General features: G+C 40.5%; 1 protein-coding gene across 7 annotated transcripts in view; it reads right to left on the reverse strand.

Moving 5' to 3' along the window:
* Positions 1-19144, reverse strand: part of SLC12A4 (solute carrier family 12 member 4) — a 43579-nt gene that overhangs the window by 23973 nt on the left and 462 nt on the right. For 2 of the 7 annotated variants that reach the window (XM_023934752.2, XM_023934751.2), the window contains exons 1-2: positions 18517-18806; positions 2827-3104 (exon numbers count right to left, since the gene is read on the reverse strand). The exons of 2 other annotated variants lie outside the window; for them this stretch is intronic. In XM_023934752.2, the coding sequence (XP_023790520.1) occupies positions 2827-2998 (172 nt within the window). In that variant the 5' untranslated portion in view covers positions 2999-3104; positions 18517-18806. Of the gene's footprint in view, positions 1-2826; positions 3105-18516; positions 18958-19144 lie in introns of those variants that run through there. 3 more of the 7 variants (XM_086847233.1, XM_086847232.1, XM_086847230.1) reach the window with 3 other exon arrangements.

Consider the following 19144-nt stretch of genomic DNA (forward strand, 5'->3'; position numbering starts at 1 on the left):
AGGTACATTAAAACCAGAGCATTCCCATATGCAATGAACAATGTTTAAAAAAAAAAAAAAGAAGAGATGGAAGATCAGTAGAGCTTTTTGTAGCAAGTAGTAACAAAAAAAAAGGAAAAAAAAAACCAAAAAAAAAAACCAAGGCCACTATAGTTTAAAACAACCTCTGAGGGGGAAAAAAAAATTAAATTGATTTCCATCTTCAAAAGAAGTTCTTGGACCTATAACTCCCATTACCCTCTGCTCAACAAACAAAAATTCTTTTCTTTTGCCTGTACCTCTTCACTCCCTGCTCTCTCAGCCAACACAAATGAATGATTTCCAAGAGTATCTCCTTAAGAAAGGATTAATCCAAGGAATATCTTTTTCTGTTTACAAAAGATGTAACCACTACAGAAATTAAAAATTAAAGAAAAAGACATTATTATCTCAAATGAAAATACTGCAAGTTTAAATACTGTACACTGAACACACCAAAAGCAAGACATTAGACAGCTGGATTTTTAGGTTCATCTTTTCAATGATTACAGTAATCAATTCAATAAGGCTACACTAAATTATTTTAAAATAATCCAAATTAAAATCTCTCTGCATTTTGAAATTTGAATCAACTCACAAAACGAACCCAACAGGCAAAGAGAAGAGTGCTCCCCTACACACAATGATCAGCACAAACTGAACTGTTACAAAAGTAATTGTTATAAGCCAAAAAATTATGAGAACATTCAGTCCTACTCTTACTGAGGGGAAGGCATGCATGGAAAGCAGCAAAATTTTCTGGAAATTGCTGACAGGTGCTTTGCACAAAACTGTTGGAAAAACAATATTCAGAAAGAACAGAGAGATTTTTAAGCTTCTGTAAGTAAATATTTAGCTGACCAAAAATATATGAAAAGAGCAGCCTATTGAGTTTGTGTGCCTACTGCCTTTCTCACAGCTCTGACAACTAACCCCAAAATGGTAATGAGCAGCTGCCTTGAACAAGGCAGCTCAGCTTATTTGCTGACCCCACCTACACATAAGAGAGGATCACTTTGCTGTAATTGTAGAATGTTTTACATTACTAGAAAAACATCAGTAAGCTTAATGACACAGCATCGAAATCAAACAGTTATCTACTTTAGCAAAGGTTAAAATCTGCAAAAACTGCTTGCTTGCTGTATTTGTTATGCCTACACTGGAATATACCAGATCAATTTTGCTGCAGTGTGTGCTGCAGTACCCCCATCCTGTTGTGGTTAAAGTACATTTACAATTTTTGCTGAGGAAATGGAGTTATCTGCCATATACCTTTTACTCACTAAATTGGACACAAATGATGGTGCAAATTATGACATCAGTAGAAATACTGTCTGCTTGATTCTTCAAGACTCTGGTCTCTGCAGTATCTTCTCCATTACACTTACCAAACACAGCAAGGTGATGAGCAACTGTGCTTTGTTTCCTCAAATCCTATAAACACTATATAGGAAATCCTATACACTGGCTCTGGTGACTGAATGTTTGAATTATCAGCCTGTTGTTTTGTGGTTTTTTTATCACTGAGTGATTTTTAAAGCAATTCTTTGCTGTCTTAGTTTCCCTCCTTCCATGAGGAACCATACCACGTCAGTATAATGGGTGTTCTTTTACTTGTAACACTTAGAGAAACTCTCAACTGTTTTATGTACAAAATCCCGCTGTTACCAAGATACAATCATACATTAAATCTCATTTTTTTAAACAAGATAATTCTTTTGCTCTTTTAAAAGAAAGGGCAAAAGAATTATCATCTTGTTTAAAAAATTTCCATGATTTTTCCTTGTTACTGCAATCCACATAACCTCTCCTTAGTTAAGAAAGATTACTTCATAGTATCTCCCTGAGCCTGACAAAGACCAGTGACTTAAGATGAATCTTCAACTTAACTGATGTTATTCTTTAGATACATCTTCATTTTAACACCAGAGAATTTTTCACAATTGGTCTGTTCAGAAACCTTCTCTCTCTCTATAAAAAGCTTCCATCTTCTCTCTTATTCTCCGTGTATATGTTCAAGCATCACTCAGACCCTGCCCATTAGACTTTCCTTCCAAATGTGACCCCTTGGCATGCTGATTTTATACACTATCCTGCACACAGGAAGCCCAAACTGAATAGAAAATTCAGTAGAACTAATGACTGGAAATACAGTATTGATTTTGCAATTGCCAGGGCACATTTTCTTCTCGATGGTTCAGAAGACAGAGAAGTACAAGTGGCTTTTTACCACATTCATGGCACTAGCTCCATTGTCCTGAGGTAACATACATATCAATTCCTGCAGACAATGCAAAAATAAAAGTGAACTTTCCTGCTGATCTGATGAACTGCACCTTTAAAGTCCCTCTCAAATACCATACACTTTCAATAGGAAGTGACAGTGTTAATTTATATGCAAGTTCTTTACAATGACATCCTAGTTCCACACCACCAATAGGCAGAACTGGTGCTGCAGAGGTGTGTGCTAATTCAAGACTCCTACACTGCTAACTTAAATACAGCTAATTAAATGACAGACAAAAATCATCTCCAGCACAGCTGCATGTTCATTGCAATCTCTTCTTTATAGATGTGTTCTAAATCAAAACATTCCTCTCACTTTCTCTCCTCTCATATTGTGTTTCCATTTCAGGAGTAAAACCTCCAGCAAATAACCATTTCCTCACCAACAATAACAACTGTACTTTGACAAAACAGACCAAGACTGCAGCACAGTACAGAAACCACACTGTAAGAAAAAAAATAAAATTGTCCAGTATATTCTCTCTGCCAATGAGCAACAGGAGCAGCTTCAAAGAGACTTACTTGCATGGGAAGAGCGTGTTATCTCCATCAGCTTTGGAAGGGAGCGGATGTGACCTCGGAAAGCTACTCTGGGGAATTCCTGCCCCAGCTTCACCCGAGGACGGTTTACATTCTGAAGCATGAAGTCTCCTGGGCAAGCACCATCCTGTGACATGCGCACAGATTTCCACATTCTTAGTTATCAAGTCTTTGGTCCTGGCCAGTAGCTATGTGGTGTTAGTTTTCATCATGCAAGATTGATTTGCAAGGAACATTTCTCAAAGAGGGAGCTAAATACTCTGCAACAGAGAATAATTTATTTGCCTTAGTCCCTAATTAATCTCAAATTTTTCAGGTATTCAAGCTGTATTCCAAGTAGGCTAATGTTTCCTCTTCACTTGTTTCATTGCTTCTCAGGCTTCATTATCTTTCAATAATTAAGGCATTTTGTTTCTGAATGCTACCAGTTCTCTCCCAAGCCAGATAATTCTATTTGCAGCCACCACTTCAACTACAGTTTATCTAAACATCTCCAGTATAGTCCCCTGAACATTCTATTCAGATATGGGCACAGGTCCAAAGAATAAGTTCCTCATCCTGTGGATCACCTGAGTTCCTTAAACATCAGAGATGATCCAGGGAACAAAACCAAAAACTCTCAAGTGTGCATGCTCCCACACATGCAAACACACAAGGCTCAGGAAACAGAACAAAAGCAACAAATGGATGTCCAAACTTTTGCGTCACAGCCAAGAAAAAACACTGTGACTAAACTGTAGCAGATATTCTACTGTCTGTTTTTATTTTGTTCTTCTCCAAAGGTTAAAAAAATAATAAATAAATAAATTTTAAAAGGATTAAGAACACGGAGGACACTATTCATGTTACTGCATTCCTTCTGGAAGAGTATTAGGCCAGACAGTTTCACTGCTTGAGCATGCTGAATGCAAGTCTTTTGGGCAAGCCATTCTGTTTTCTCAAGTAACTGAGGGATGCAAACCAGAAGTTAGAGAGAATTACAAACAAAAGATATATATGAAAGTAGCTAAAAGACAGCTTAGTGAGGATAAATGAAAGCTGAACAATAGGCACAATAAAAGACCAGGAAGCTTCATAATGATAAGGTCTATTCTGTCAGACTAAAATAATCACTGAGAAGGTGGCAAGAGCAGCTGCATGACTTGACCTGTCGAGGTTTTATTTTTCTCTACTACCGGTTTCTAAACTCCCTTATGAAAAACAACCACTCCCCTACTTCACCACATTCAGGTAGAGAAGCAGAAAGTAGTACACCTTAAAAAAACTACAGATGCTTTCATCAGGACATGACTAACCTAGAGATGCTCACCTACTTCTTATGGAAACCTTATCCACCTGGCAAGTCAAGATGTGCTGAAGGCACAGATGGACAGAGCCTGGCCAGTTTTAGTCTGGCCCACACAGATAACAAATGCACAGAGCAGTGCCAATTAAGCTACAGCAAGGTTAAAACATTAAAGAAAAAGGAAATTCTGAAGAGGGCTGAACTTTGATAAGAAACTTCTTCCACTTTGCTTCTACAGGCACATCCTATCCGAGCTAATGGCAGCTGGCAGAGGCATGCACAGCCAGCTCACAGCATCTCAGGAGGAACACAGCCCCCAACACGCTCTGGAGGCAGGAAGGTGGACAAAGCTCCAGCCACTGCTGTGGCCCAGAAGGATGGCATGCAGGGCTGCCAGAATCCTCCTGCCTGAAGTACCAAGTCTTAAGTGAGGGACTGAATTCCTTCAAATCATTTCAGTGCAAATCAGAGTTCAAGTCAAAGTTGGAAGTGAAATGCTCAGCTTGACCAAGAAACACATTGGTTTATTTACCCTTTTATAACTAACAAACAGCAGGTATTTCTTAGAAAACCAGCTCAAAGGACAGCCCAACACTCCTCTCCTCAATGTAATTTAATTTCTGGAGAAGAGTAAGAGTTAGTATCTCACTTGTAATTGTACTATGCATATACAGACACCTTTGTGTCCACCACAACAACAAACACTGTGATGAAATAGCCTGTCCAGCAGCGAACACCACATTCTGCAGTTATTCAGACACATTCACAAGTATTACTGGCCACAAGATCTGTGATAGGTAAGGGCACAAACTGAGCCGTTTTCATGCACAGGGAACACTACTTGATCTGACTTTTTTTTTTAATTACAACAAAAAAATATACATACTTATAATATTGCATCTGCCAGCAACACTGGAATCTAATAGAAATCAGAGCTTATACCCAAGCATTTGCTGTGGGTTTCCCTTAACATGAGCAATCTAAACAGCAGGTTCTTATAGCAAACTAATCACACAGGCTCACTTCTCACTCAGATAGCTCAATTAGCTGACCTCTGGAGTGCCTCTCCTGTTCATGCACCCTGACATGCTGCAATTTACCTCTAGAGAGAGACTAACCTAAATAAAACCCTCATTTACAGATGTTCTAAGGTAGGCAAAATTTACCCCACTTTGGAAAGCAAGTTAGTTCTGTTCTGATTTATTTGTGCTTTCTCAGATTTTCATGTGTCAGTATGTTCTGCAAATTTCTACACAAGTGGTAATTCAGACACAATTTACTTTGATTTTTGACCACAAAATCAAAATAGGTTTGTTACACTTAACAGTTCTCACAGGACCTAGAGCAAATGAATATGCCCAAGGTAGGCAATCTACAGGGGAAAAAAAGAAACGGAGAAACAGAAACTATTGCATAATCAGGTTTTATTAGTCAGATTATTTTGAGGGCATTTGTTCACAGCCTTATGAAGAAAGCTTTAATATAAAAAGCTGATCATGTCCATTTTTATCACAGTTTGGGGGTTTGGTTTGTTTTTAACAGCTCTTGAGACACCTTTTCCCAGATGTCAGCAAGGATACTGCTCCTACTGTTCCTCCCAAAGGCTGTGTGATGCTCAGAGTGCTCTGCTCATCACTCACAGGCCGTCAAGACCTGCAGGTCTGAGTATTACTGAGAAACAGAAAAACCTCAACAATCTTCCTGGACTTTGCCAGCAGTCCAAGAACCCTGGTATCTCCACATTTCAGCAGCCAAGCACCCAAGAGTACTGCTGAAGTAAATCAAGATACTGTCATTTTAGGAAAACTTAAGAAACATGAAGACAACAATTTGATTTCAAATACATTCCAAGTCTGCTTCTATTCATGTGGTTCCTCACATGTGGCTGGACTAAACAAAACTCCTATTCATTCTCAGAACTGAGAGTGTTATGGAACATTTTTCTTGATTCATTCATGAGACTATACCAAATAATTCAATGCATAATTATGCTTTTGCAGATATCACTACCTTGACATTTCATTAACAGAAATCAGACATTGCTTCTTAAATTATTCACTTTCAACAATTAAGCCAAAATTCTAATCCAACATCAGCAGCAGTCCAAAATCAAGATAACTTTAAGCAATAATAAAAAAAAAAAGCATATCAGAAATACTTGTTTCTCCATGGACAACACACAACTAGCCAGAAACACAAAGAATTTCTGAAATGAAAATTCTGGTTATAAACTCATTTATGGCAGCAGAACAGGCAGCTAACATCATGGGATCTGATAACAAGGAATACTTATTTTCCCTTTAGCTACAAAGTAGTCAGTATTACCTAAAGCACTTTTTTCATGAAAAAAACATAAAGTCAAGATTTAACTTTCATATTTTTCAAAAATGAAAACAACAATTTCTTTATTTTGCAGTAGGAAAAAGACAAAAGTAGAAAAGTGACATTCTGAGCTGAGAAAAAAACATTTCTCAAAAGGTTTCAAAAACTCCACTAAGTTCTTGTTTTGAGGCTGGGCTGCTTTAGGTATTGGGAAGGGTTTAATAGGATTATTGTATTTACACCAGAAATAGGAGAAACAGGAAATAACCAGCATTGCATCTAGTTAGATAAAACTCATTCACACTACAAACTAGGCACTGCTAAGGAAATAACAAATTGAAACTTGTTAATGCCAGTTCACACAAGACCTTGGGCTACCAGGTCTTTTTCACTGAAGGTGGCAGAAAGCACAAGCTGTAAAATCCCAGCTGACCCAGTATTTTATGAAAATAAAGGCCAAAGTCAAACTAGATAAGAACCCACGCAACAATAAAGCTTATGAGAGGAAATCAGAGCAAAATGAAAGGACAGATCTTTCCCTGGATAGCTTTGAGATCCTCTGTACTTGAAACACTGGCTCAAATGACCAATTTCACTGAACACTCACATGCCTGCTCCAGACACACATTTCCATCAGAAACTGCAGCTTAAACACCAAACTACTGACATTCATGCTCATTTTAATAGTATATGCTGTTCATTTACTATTATAACATTATTATGCTATGTAATAACATTATGTACTTCACTCTTAATTAACACTGTCAATACAGTTTTGAGTTTACTGAATTTTACCTAACTAGTAAAGCTGTGATTCTTAACACATTAGGCACTATACTGCAGTACACATTTATCATCAGCAACAGTTATGGTACCTACAAAAGTGACACAAACAAAGCATAATTGTGTCCAAAAAATAAAACAAAAAGCTGTATTACTGATAATATAGTCATTCCTCTGAACCAGTTCAGAGTTCAAAAGATGGCACTTGCTTGTGCTCTGCTTGAAACAGCCAAACTTTCCCAGACAACAGCCTATGCAACAGATAGGCTGGAGTAGAGGACAAAAGTATACATTTAAGCACAGATCATGGATTTATCCCTAATAAACATGTGCAAAGACTTCTACTGTACTTTGCAAAACTAGATTAGAGAACTGCTTTACCCATCAAGTTGTCTGACCCTACACAACTTGAAGGCTTTAATAATCCTGTGTTTCAGAAAGCTCTATGACTTTATTTTTCAGTGAAGATACACTGATAGTTTCAGAACACTACAACTCTTTGTAGGTGCTAATATCAACATGAAGTACTTACCCTTTAGCAATAGCTCTTTGACATTTTCAGTAACTTGGTTTACCATTATTCTTCTTCCAGCTCTTAGCACATACTTCAGTAAATGTTTCTTCTGTGAAGTCCTGAGAACCCGACAACTTTAGTAATACTGTATTTCCAAAAGAACTTTTTCTACCTACTGTGACAAAGTGCTGGCTGCAATGTTGAATTGGACTGGTCTCTTCCAGGAAGCAAAAGTTCCTTACAGAAAGCTAACACAGTGATATAACCCTGGCATTATAATCCTTGCAATGCTGAGAAAATACACAAATATCAGGATCTTATAGAAAATGCTACTTGTCAAATCCAAGCCCAGCCACATTTAAGAGGCACTGCACACTTACTCAGAAAAGCGTGCCACAAATCTGCCGCTTGCTGAGTGTGGAATCAGACAGGGTTTTAAACCTGCTAATGCCAGTGCAGCCCTGTGACATTAGCCCTGCAGGCATTTCAGCTTTCAAGTGAAAACAGTCATCTGCTTCTTTCCATCTTCAATACATTAGAATATGATGAACCATTATTGGATGAACCACATGCAAGATCACAAAAAAAACCTAGCAAATAGCAGGATGAAATGGGAGGTTTATGTAAGATACACAAGAAATACTAATTTAATGATCCTAAGCACTTCATAATTACCAGAGCCCCCACCATTCTGCCCATTCACAAGAGGTCCTCTGGATACCAGCACACACCTCACTAAAGCCTACCTACACAATGAGGTAGGTGCAGTCACCAGGAATACCTGCGTAATTAAAGATGCCAAGTCACTTCTGAGAAATTGGATTTAGGAACTCACATCACTTGGGAGCTTTCATAATATAACCTGTCACTGCCAGATGAAAAAAAAAAAAATCGCTATAAAAACAACCTTTATTTCCCTGTAATCCACTTCAGAGGTTCTTTCATCTGGAACAACTCCAAAACCATTTCTCACAATTATCCTCCCCGAAACTCCTTCACAGGCATGAGGGCACCTCGGATACAGCACACCACCTATCAAAATATAGGGAGCAGTATTCTGGTATTTTTCCTGCCTCAGGAAAAGCCTCTTGTCTTGCTAAAAAATGTTCTCACTTTCTCTGAAAGTCATACATCTATGAGACCAGTATGAAGATTCCATACAATATTCAATTCAAATACACCTTTCTTTGTGATACTAAATACAGAAAATTCTTTTCAGCCCTATACATGTTCAACTGACCATGGTTTGACAGTACAAAAGAGAGAACAACCAAAAAAATAGTCCAAAAAACACACACCACAATTCTGGAGATACCTGTTCCCTCCTCCAGCTCAACACAGGCCAAAGAAACAACTGTACAGGGACAAATCTTGGAGTGAGAGAAAGCAGATGGGAACAGTGACCACTAAAAGCCAGTATTGCCACCAGCCCAGAAAACTTCCTACAGGGAACAAGTGGAAAGAAGTAAGATAAGAGCCAGGACACTAAATATGCTCCACACATGCAGAAAATAACAGAAGAAAGGAGATTTAATTAATTTGAACATTTCAATGTATGTACATTCAGTGCATTGCAAACTACAATTACAGTACATTTACAGATTTCTATCTACTATCCATTCCAGGAAGACAGCAGAAAGACATTGGTTACCACTTACAAGCTGATTGGGAAACCCTGAATGCCATTAGTTTTCAGTCAGTTAACTCAAACAGAAAGTGCTGAACATCAGATATTTCTTACATTTGAGAAGTACTGTGCTCCATGTGAAAACAAAGTTCGTGACAGATTTTTTTTTTAAGCTAAGGAAAAAGGAAAGCAGGAGGGTGTTTTAAGGAGGAGGGGGAAAAAAAAAATTAAGCCTGTGTACAGTCCAAGGCTGAAATCCAAGGATGACCTTCCAGTGTGAAGTGCTACAAACAGCCAAAACTCACTCTAACTCTGGTCATAATACTTACAGAAAGTACAAGTCAGCATGAGACTTCTCCAAGCAAAGGGAGTCACTCCACATTTTAGAGGGTGGAGAGAGCTCTGACAATGCACATGATAAACAGCAAACCACCATTCTTCTAAAACCCAAATATTTTGACACACATTTACAGAGAGCCCACAAGTCTCCCCGAACAGCACAACACATTTCACACAGTGCAACAGAGCACAGACCAAGACAATGTCAGATACCTGGAGAAGCCACAGTGGCTTTTACCATCATTTTACAGAAAGTTCATCTGTTTGCAAGAGCATCAGAGCAAGGGGAGTGTAACACCTCACCTTGAGCTAAGAGAAACTCTTCAAGGAGAGAGCGGCAACATTAGATCACTTTTCTGCTTCACCAGTCAGGAATTAGGCAGCTGGAGCACAATCTAAGCCAGAAAATACTCCAAGATGTATAATGGTGAGTTTGCACCTGCTAAATATATGCTTCTATCAAAAAGTCTACAATACAGTGTCTTAAAAGGGCAAAAGCAAAATACTGCAATCAAGCAATTCACTCTGTGTTGCCTTGAATTACAGCTTTAAAGCTCCTTGCAGTGTGCTAAAAGGCATCTCAGCACAAGGCAGATAATCATCCCACTGGTTACACAGAATTGGGATTTACCAAACGTGGCTCAGCTATACCTGCTTTCATGATCAGCTACCATGTTGCAGAAATTAACCCCTGACATTGTCACCACATTTCCTGGAACACAGAAACACAGCAAGAGTGAGTGGTTTCTGTTGGCCTAGACAAAGAAGTCAAGATAGAAGTTCCATGTAGGAGCTGAAGCAAGGGGTGGCTTGTGATGCTCTCAAAACTGCTGTGCCCCAGCACAGGGTGCAGAACACAAAAAGGAATCAAGCGAAAGGAAGGGATGCTACTGAAGGGATGGGAGATGGTCAAGTGGTATTACTGACAAACACTTAACATTGTGAAATCATAAACTGGACAGTTAAAACCTTAGCAGAACAAAGGCAAAAATATACAGTAGGTTCTAAAATCAGACAATTAACAAACTTCTACCTTTGTGTCAGCTCTGGGCACAAATACATACTACAGCAAGTAGTGAAAAAAGTAAGATCAATTACACTATTTAGAAGAGGATCAGCAAGACAAAGCTCCTGAATGCAAAGGTAGAAGGCAGAGGAGAAACAGTAATGTGCTGTCCTCTTTCAGAGACAGCAGCAGCTATGCCACGCTCTTGAATTACTCCTGGTCCTGACTCAGAGCTGACCTCCTACATGGAAATCCAGAGGTGGACTTTGCACACAGTACCTAAGCTCAGGGCTACTCAGCTTGCAAGTAGAGATGGGGTCATAAAAGTAAGTAGTATTGCCATAGATAATTTTATGGAAAACAACTATACTCCAGGGCATACAAACTGTGTTTTACTGCAACAATCAGCAATTTAAAGTATGTAAGAGCAAGTCTCAACAAGTTTGCCCTTCTTAACTCAGCAAATGAGCAGCTTCTAACAGCACACCATAAAAATCCTTTTTTCCCTTTGACATGGAAGTGAAAGTCAGAAGGTTGCATGGTCTGCTTCATGATAAGAGGGTAAATGCAGTGACTGAATGGTGTTCTAAATCCCTCAGATAAGCAGAAGAAGAAATTGCTGGCTACTGGTAGGAGATGAAACTGAAGGTTGGTAATTAGACTGCAGGGGAAAAAAACCCATGTAGTTTTGTTGAGGCATAATTACCTTGAACCTATCCATAGCACAGCGTGCCTCTGCCCTACGCACAGCTCTGCGTCATCGCTCCTCTGCCAGGATGTGGTTATACAATCCCTGCCACAGATCCCTGCAAGCCAGCCTCCAACAGCAGCTCACAGCTCTGATTCTCATTTTCAAAGTAATCGATGGATTGCATCCTCATGATGGTACAGACCATGTGCCAATCAATGAGAGAGCTGGGCTTCTAGGACAATGCAGGTCACTTGGCTGGAGAGAAAGAAGCAAATGAAGCACTCTGCATTCAAGAGGATGGACCTGTGGGCCAAAAATCCAGGAGACACTAGGCAAACACAAACTGTGAATACCTGTGGAAATGCTGGCACACCATGCCTTACAGAAAAGAGCCTCCTGGCTTCCTGGAGCAGCACTGTGACCATCAATACAGAGGTGGGATGATGACCACCCCTTCACCACCACCATCACCCCAGTACCAGACACGTCCTCCCTCACCCCTTGCCCAGCCCTGCCTGGCACTGGCTTCTCATCTTCTGCTCAGCAAAATGCCATTTCATTTACATTTCCAACAAGTCTAAAGCTGCCCCCAGTCAGCCAAGCATAACTGCCAAGTTATCAAACTTCCCCATTCATCCATAAGCTAATTGAGTAAAAGCTTTCTGGGGGCAATTAGCACTTTATTCTGCATGTCAAACTCCATCTCTCTGTCCTACAGAGCACGAAGAAGATCAAAAGAATCATCTCTTGAAAGAAAGAACTCCACCAGGTACTTCAACAGCAACAAAAATTTGAAAACATGTATTCCCAGAACTGTTCTGACCTGTACCTCTGCTGCTCAGACGTGATTTAAGACTGCTGGAAAGCAAACAACCTTTTTTATTCCAAGGCATACCTAGAACCCACTACAAAATCTAAAGTCCTACTAAAAGACTGTTAGGAAGAAAATACTACTCCATTCACTCCAGGAACTTCTTTTTATGATTCAGAAGTGACAGTTTGAAACTTGTGAAACAGTGTTTAAAATAAAAGGTACAGGGGACAAATAGTCAGTAATCAGGCTACAAAATAACCTCCAGACACACACACACACATATATATATACATATATATATATATATATATGCAGTTACAGTATACAAAATGTTGTCATATTCCATATTCAAATTCCAGAGATGTTTACCCTGCATGCATGGTAAGGGCTGTATTTTTTGTAGACCTTTAAATTTAAAGACAGATATATTAACTGTCTCATATTTGAGTCTGTGAAAAGACTAATATTTTCTGTGTGTATATTTTGTTATTTTGCTTGCTTAAAACAAAGATATTGTTTGCTTGGCAATGGCTACAGCAGCCACTGTGAAAGATGCTCAGTCCTCTATGCATGACAAAATCCAAGTATGCTGAAAGAAATCATCCAAAGCAGCTCAACTGAAAGAACAAGAACAAGTACTGCTCATTGCTAAGGGACCACTTGGCAGCATTTGAACAGTTGCCTATTGAAAACTAATAATTAAGAAAGAGGTTTTACTAAATCAAACAAACAAAAAAAACCCAAAACCCCTGAAATGTTATTATCCGAGAATAAAAATCAGCTTAGTACAACTAAGAGATGCAAAACTTCTTATTCATAGGTTACTGAAGACAAAGGAAACACCCCTAAAATGTAATTCAAATAGGCTCTCACCATGTCTTGAAATGGTTTCTTTTTTTTTCCTCTGTAATTCAGGTCACAGAACAAGGTATTTAAAGAGCAACCTTGAACAACAAGTTGAAGACACAGACCCTTTGATCAAAGAAATCTTGCTCCATGTATTGGTGCTAATAGCAATTTTCCTGTAATTTAAAGCAGTCTGCACGTTATTTGCTGCATCACAATCACAAACATGTAAATCCTTAACTTGGTCTTGGAAGGGTAAACTCACCAATTACAGCTTCCCTCTCCCTGTGGCACTGGGTATCCCCCATCCTGTCAGATGCACTTCAAGACAAGGCAGTGATCACCAACTCTGATCACTCTCAAGGTGGCTGTTCCTACCTCAGCCAACAGCTTTTACTATGTTTGGCTACATTTCCTGGTCAATGAGACTGCAAACTACCTTAGTCTTCATTCTACACAGAATTTTAGAGCAAAAGCCAAAATAAAGCTCTATATTGAAAAGCACACAAAAAGTTATGCTTTGATTTTGTTGCAGCAGGGAAAAGAAAGCAGATGTCACTACCTTCTTTGAGGAAGTGAAACACTGAAGGAATTTGTAAGGGGAAATTGAATAACACACACAGATCAATTTTATACATGAGAGATTTAATACAAATACAAGACATCCAAAAATGTACTTAAAATTCTTTAGAAAAGTTCAGAGATTGTAGAGAAGATATAACTTCAACATTATTAAAATATTTCCTAATTTAGCTTCAACTCAAGTTTGAAATGGCCACTTAGCAAGCAAAGGCAGAGAGAATTGGGTAGAAAATCCATGTCTTTTCATGTACAACTGCTTAGCCTTTAATGCAGGTGTTCTCCAAAACACAAAAAATCTGCAGCTGCAAGAGACCAAGAGAGGGTTGTTTGGGTTTTTTAACAGCCTTCTTTTAGTTTTTTGCAACATGCAGACCCACGCACACACGGGTACAGGAGCTGCTTTCACTTCACTTAGACATATCACAAAGATTCTTCCCAGAGCTTTTTCAAATAACTGAAATACCAGAGAACCCACAAAAAGGCCCATGTTTTCCTATATTTAGCTAACTCTCCTGTTCACCAGCAGCTGGCACCACGATCCTCTTGGTACTGGACAGCTGCAGCCTCTCCAGCTCGGTCCTGAACACTGCACAAATTAGAAGTATGAGACATGCTTAGCAAAAGTAGCAGTTTATACAGCAACAAGAACTTTTTTGTTTTCCTAGACAAGCATTTTAACAAATTAAATCTTACTACACTACAAGCTGATAAATGGAACTACAGGTATTGACCACGGGCTCCAGGAAAATGAGCTCCTCGGAAAAATTCCTTTGATTACAGGGTATAAAGAAAGTATATACCACCCTCCTTCACCCACCCAGCTATTATAAACAGCTAATAATGTCACAAAGCACTTTTCCACTCTCATTTTTCACATGCCAAACTCTTATCTTTCCTTATCTGAAGCAAGAGTCCACTTCTCTAAGCACCTGCATTGCTGAGAAAAGCATTCTGGAATTTAGCACTGCAATCAGTGCTGTGATAATTACTGATTGCTCAAACAGAAAGGAAAAAAAAAATAAAACGAAAGAAAAGGAAAAAAGTGCTAACAACAAAAAACCTCCCAGGATTTCTTAAGTATGACCCTGCTGCTAAGACCCCTTTCAGGACCTGCACTGAAAACTGTAACTATTGCTGTGGATCCCACAAGTACCCTTTCTGAAAAGAAATTACTATTGACATATTTAGCACTGACAGGACACCTTTAATATCTCCAAATTTACACACCATACTTTTCAGAGAGGGGAAACCAGTTGCCAGCAGAACAGAAAAAACCCTCCCTCATCAAAATGCAACTACATTGAAGAAGACGAAGTCTCCATCCCATTTTCAGTAAAGGAATAGTTAACAAATCACCAGAAAAGACAGTTCACTGACATCAGTATTGCTATTCTCAGGTTACTTTTCTTTGAAACAATTGAGAGGTTTTGCCTCAACTCCACCCCAGGCTGCCTCCTCTATGACTTCTTTTCTTTTAGGCAACACAAAAAATGCTGAAGACACTTGTGCTACGAAAGATATGCAAAAATATTCCACTATTACCACCACAACAGTTCCATTTAGCCACATTCCTGCCAGCAGAACTTCTTAAGATAGCTTAAATGCTATTTGGACATGTTTCTGCTGCCCTACTTAGCCCTGGTGTCTAATTTATTACGTGACAAATTTTATCTTATCTCTGGACTTTGCCAAAACACCTACATGTAGGAATTAAGCACCTTGAAGAAGGATTTTTGAATGATTTATGTGTCTCCATTAAAAGTATCTTCAGACACATTTCATGTGAGCTTACTTTCAAGTCTTGCAAAAGACTGAAAATCTTTACTAGTAAGTTACCACACATTAAAGCAATGAACCAGGAAGTCTGAAGTAAAAGCACACTATTTTCCAAAACAGTTCCCTGCAAATGAGCAGCACAATCTGCTGCTGCACAAGAACACTGAACACACTGACACAGAATGTAAGCTCGAGGTAAAGGACTCAAGTCCAGTTAGAGAACCCAGGGCTTGGAGGAAGCCATGTGATAACTGGAACATAAGCAGAGCAATTCCTTGGCAAAAACCAAGGGTGGCAGCTGACCAAAGCTAGTTAGTGACACCAAGCTGATTAGTGTCTCATTTCCACACAAAAGTCAAGGGAAGATAAATAACTTCCCACAGGACACATGACATTGCCACACTTTGGTTAACTGGGTGCACAATGTCTGTGGAGCTGAGATTCCTATTAAAGCAAAGTGTATTTGGTTTTTAAACACTATTCAGACCCCACTGTCTCTCTTTTTGCCCTGTGTACCTAACCTAATATTCTGGCTTTATTTCAAAGACAGAGGGGATGCCAAATTCACATTTCTCATCCCTGACGATCCATAAAGAAGGGCTCAAGTGTTTATCATAGGATCACAGGATAATTCTTTGTACTTCTTTTACTAAATGAAAGATGTCAAAGTCTATTATTACAAGCAGTGGCAGTCAGTGGAACCTACTTAGAAATAAAAGGCTGATTTTATTCATAAGCAAGCACTGAAACTATCTGACAAGGCTAAATTATTGCACACTGACTAATGTCTTCTTAGGGAAATGGTTGACAAGAAATTCTGTGGCAGAACAGTTTCACATCTGTAGAGTTTAGATGACGCCCTATCACTTGATATTCTAAAAAAAGCAAAATTCAGGAAAAAAACTTCAAAACCAAAGATATGACAAATAAAGGCAGCAGTAAAAACATCAAACCAAAAAAAGAATCCATCAGAATCATAAGCAACAGCCTCAGTTATTGTGCAAGGAGTACTGGACAGCACAGCCACCACTCTGCAGAGTGTTAGAGAGCAGCTATAAACAGCTGCAGTGCCATGACCACACTCTGGAAGGGCCATGTCCTTACTGAGTCACCTCAACTGATCCAATCAAACTGAGCAACCCAAACAAGTCTTGCAATCAGGTTCTGAACAGCAAGCTGACAGCAAGCTGACAAAATAAAACGCTCCCAGCAGAAGGCTGACCAGAAGAACTGCGGCCGGTTTCTCGCACTGCCTGTGGTGCAGGCACTTGATGGCACAGAAAGGCCGGACCATGGGCACTGCTCCCACAGCTCCGCGAGCATCCATGAACCAGCATCAACTGCGTGCACCTGGAAAAGGCCACAACCTAAAACTTGAACTCTGCACTCAAGTCAAACAGTTTATCTTATCTCGAATCAGGGGCATCACCACCAACAACAAATCCCTCCGTGAACCCCGTAATCAGCTGCCACAGAAGGCTCTGCAGGGTCACCCTCTTGCCTCCAGGCTGCAGGTTCCAGCCAGCGCTAAACAGCTCTGAGACATTCTGCCTTCAACAGGAGCTTCCAGCTCCGCTGTGGCATACCATCAACACCCCCTGTGTGAGAGGCCAGGGTAACAGCACAGGATGTAGAAACCAGCACCAAAACCGAAAGGAGTAACACGAGATTGAATTCAGATTCCCCTCTAAAGAGCTACAAACCCAAGAAACGTAGGAAAAGACAGAAGAGGCTAGTGGGGAAGAACACGCGTGTCAGTACAGGTAGGCAAGACACATATCTGTATACGCACACCCCGAGGATATGAAACAATACTTAATTACTGTGAAAGTAAATTAAAAAATGGAAGCCACTTAGAGTTCAAACAGAAACAGAACTAGCTACCATATATTAGCAGAGAAATTACTAGATATTTATCAGCTTTAAAATAGAGAAACTCATCTAACTTCCAGCAGCATGGTTGTGCACTGCAGTTGGGGCAGCAGCTTGCCAGTGACTGATGGACTGTGACATGAGCTGAGCGGGTATCCTGAAGTGTGTTGGCTGCACACATCCTACAGGCAGCCTTATACCCAAGTAAGTGGTGGTTTGAGTTGACTTTCTTTATCCACCATGGCAGCAGCTTCCACAAGCCACACTTACCAACTCATGGCCAAAGCTAGCTACTGGAAAAAGCATTCCACGAGGTGTCCACCTCAACCTGCTGAGATGGGTAAAAAATACCTGTTACTTTAATACGCACAGGGACTATATCGTAAGTAGCCTGAGAGTAAAACAGGCCTATTTTACAAAACAAATTAAAGGCCCTGCACAGCCTTTAGGGCTAGTGCCTCAAATCATCTGTGGTAATAGACAGCTTGGGAAAAGCACCTCCCTTTCATCATTCTAAAACACCCACACTAGGCATGGAAAGAACGGGCACTAGGGCTATTGAAGCTACTTGGTAATTGAAATCTAAAATTTCCTTGAAAATTATACAAAGAAAGAAAGAAACTCCCAATGCACACACATTGGAGATTGAAATGCATATTCTCAGAGAAATGAGCAAGTTAACAAGGCAGGAACTGAACTTTGCTCTTATGACAGCTGAATATCACTCAACAAAATAACCCTGTTGCCTTCTTTAAGCACAGGCCTGAGCAGCGCAGGCTCCCTTCAGGGATTACTGTACATTCAATAACATTTGCAGTCTGAAAAGTTTGACTGCACGGGCAAGGAAGAACAGGCCAGGTGTTTACTGCTTTTTCTTTTGTTGCCTAGAGTCACGCATGATTCACAGAGGGCAAGTCAGATTCACCAGATGAGCCCATGGGAAGATCCTCTTCCTAAAGGTTACAGAAGGCTAAACATAACCAAGGCAAAAAAAAAAAAAAAAAGAACAGATTGCACAAAGAGCTAAAACAACCTTGCACCAGAACTACACTACTGCCCAAATCTAACTGTCCTTCACATTCCCATTAGAAACACTTGCTGTATTTAAAGCGATTTATATCTAAAAGTCACAGCAGAATACCAAGACAGGCTGAGCACCGATATCAGCTGCCTAAAGAATGTACATCTCACCACCCAAAATCCCCTCCTACTTACGTGATCTTCTTCTGTAACTGGAATAAATTAACCCCTAAGAAAAAGCAGCTCTGCCTGGCAGGAGCAGTTGTGAGAGCCACACAGGCACAAAGCACTTGCTGTAGTATTCAAGGGCCCGGCTTGGGGGAGAGAGACCTTGCTGAGCAGCCGCGTTTTTTAAGACGATATAAACAAGTAAAGCAGGCACCGTTAAATTCGGCTAATTTAACTGAATTCTCTATCACCCGTTTATTTTGGCAGTGGAGCACTGAAAACATCTGAGCCTATCTCCACGTACCCTTATCGCCTCTGGAGACAGCGGCTTGTGGGAGCACCGATAAGAGCTATACCCCGGGCCAGCCCCGCTCCCCGCTGCACCCCGGGCTATCACCGGGCGGCCGGGGGGGCGGAGGGAACCCCGGGCTGGCTCCTGCGCGCTCCGGGGAACCCCGCGTCCAGGGCATCCCCGGCGCGGCCCGGCGGGCTGACAGCGCCGCCCCGGCTGCCCGGGCTCCCGCGTCCCGGCCGTGGCAACAGCGGAGCCGCCGCCCGCCCGCCCGCCCGGCGCACCGGGGGGCTCCTCCCCCGGGCGCGGCGCCCCGAGCAGCCCGGCAGCCGCCGCCGGCGCCCCCGCCTTTGTCTGTGCCGC

The sequence above is a fragment of the Cyanistes caeruleus genome, chromosome 12 (assembly GCF_971803275.1).
Source record: "Cyanistes caeruleus chromosome 12, bCyaCae1.hap1.1, whole genome shotgun sequence".
In the NCBI taxonomy this organism is placed as follows: Eukaryota; Metazoa; Chordata; class Aves; order Passeriformes; family Paridae; genus Cyanistes; species Cyanistes caeruleus.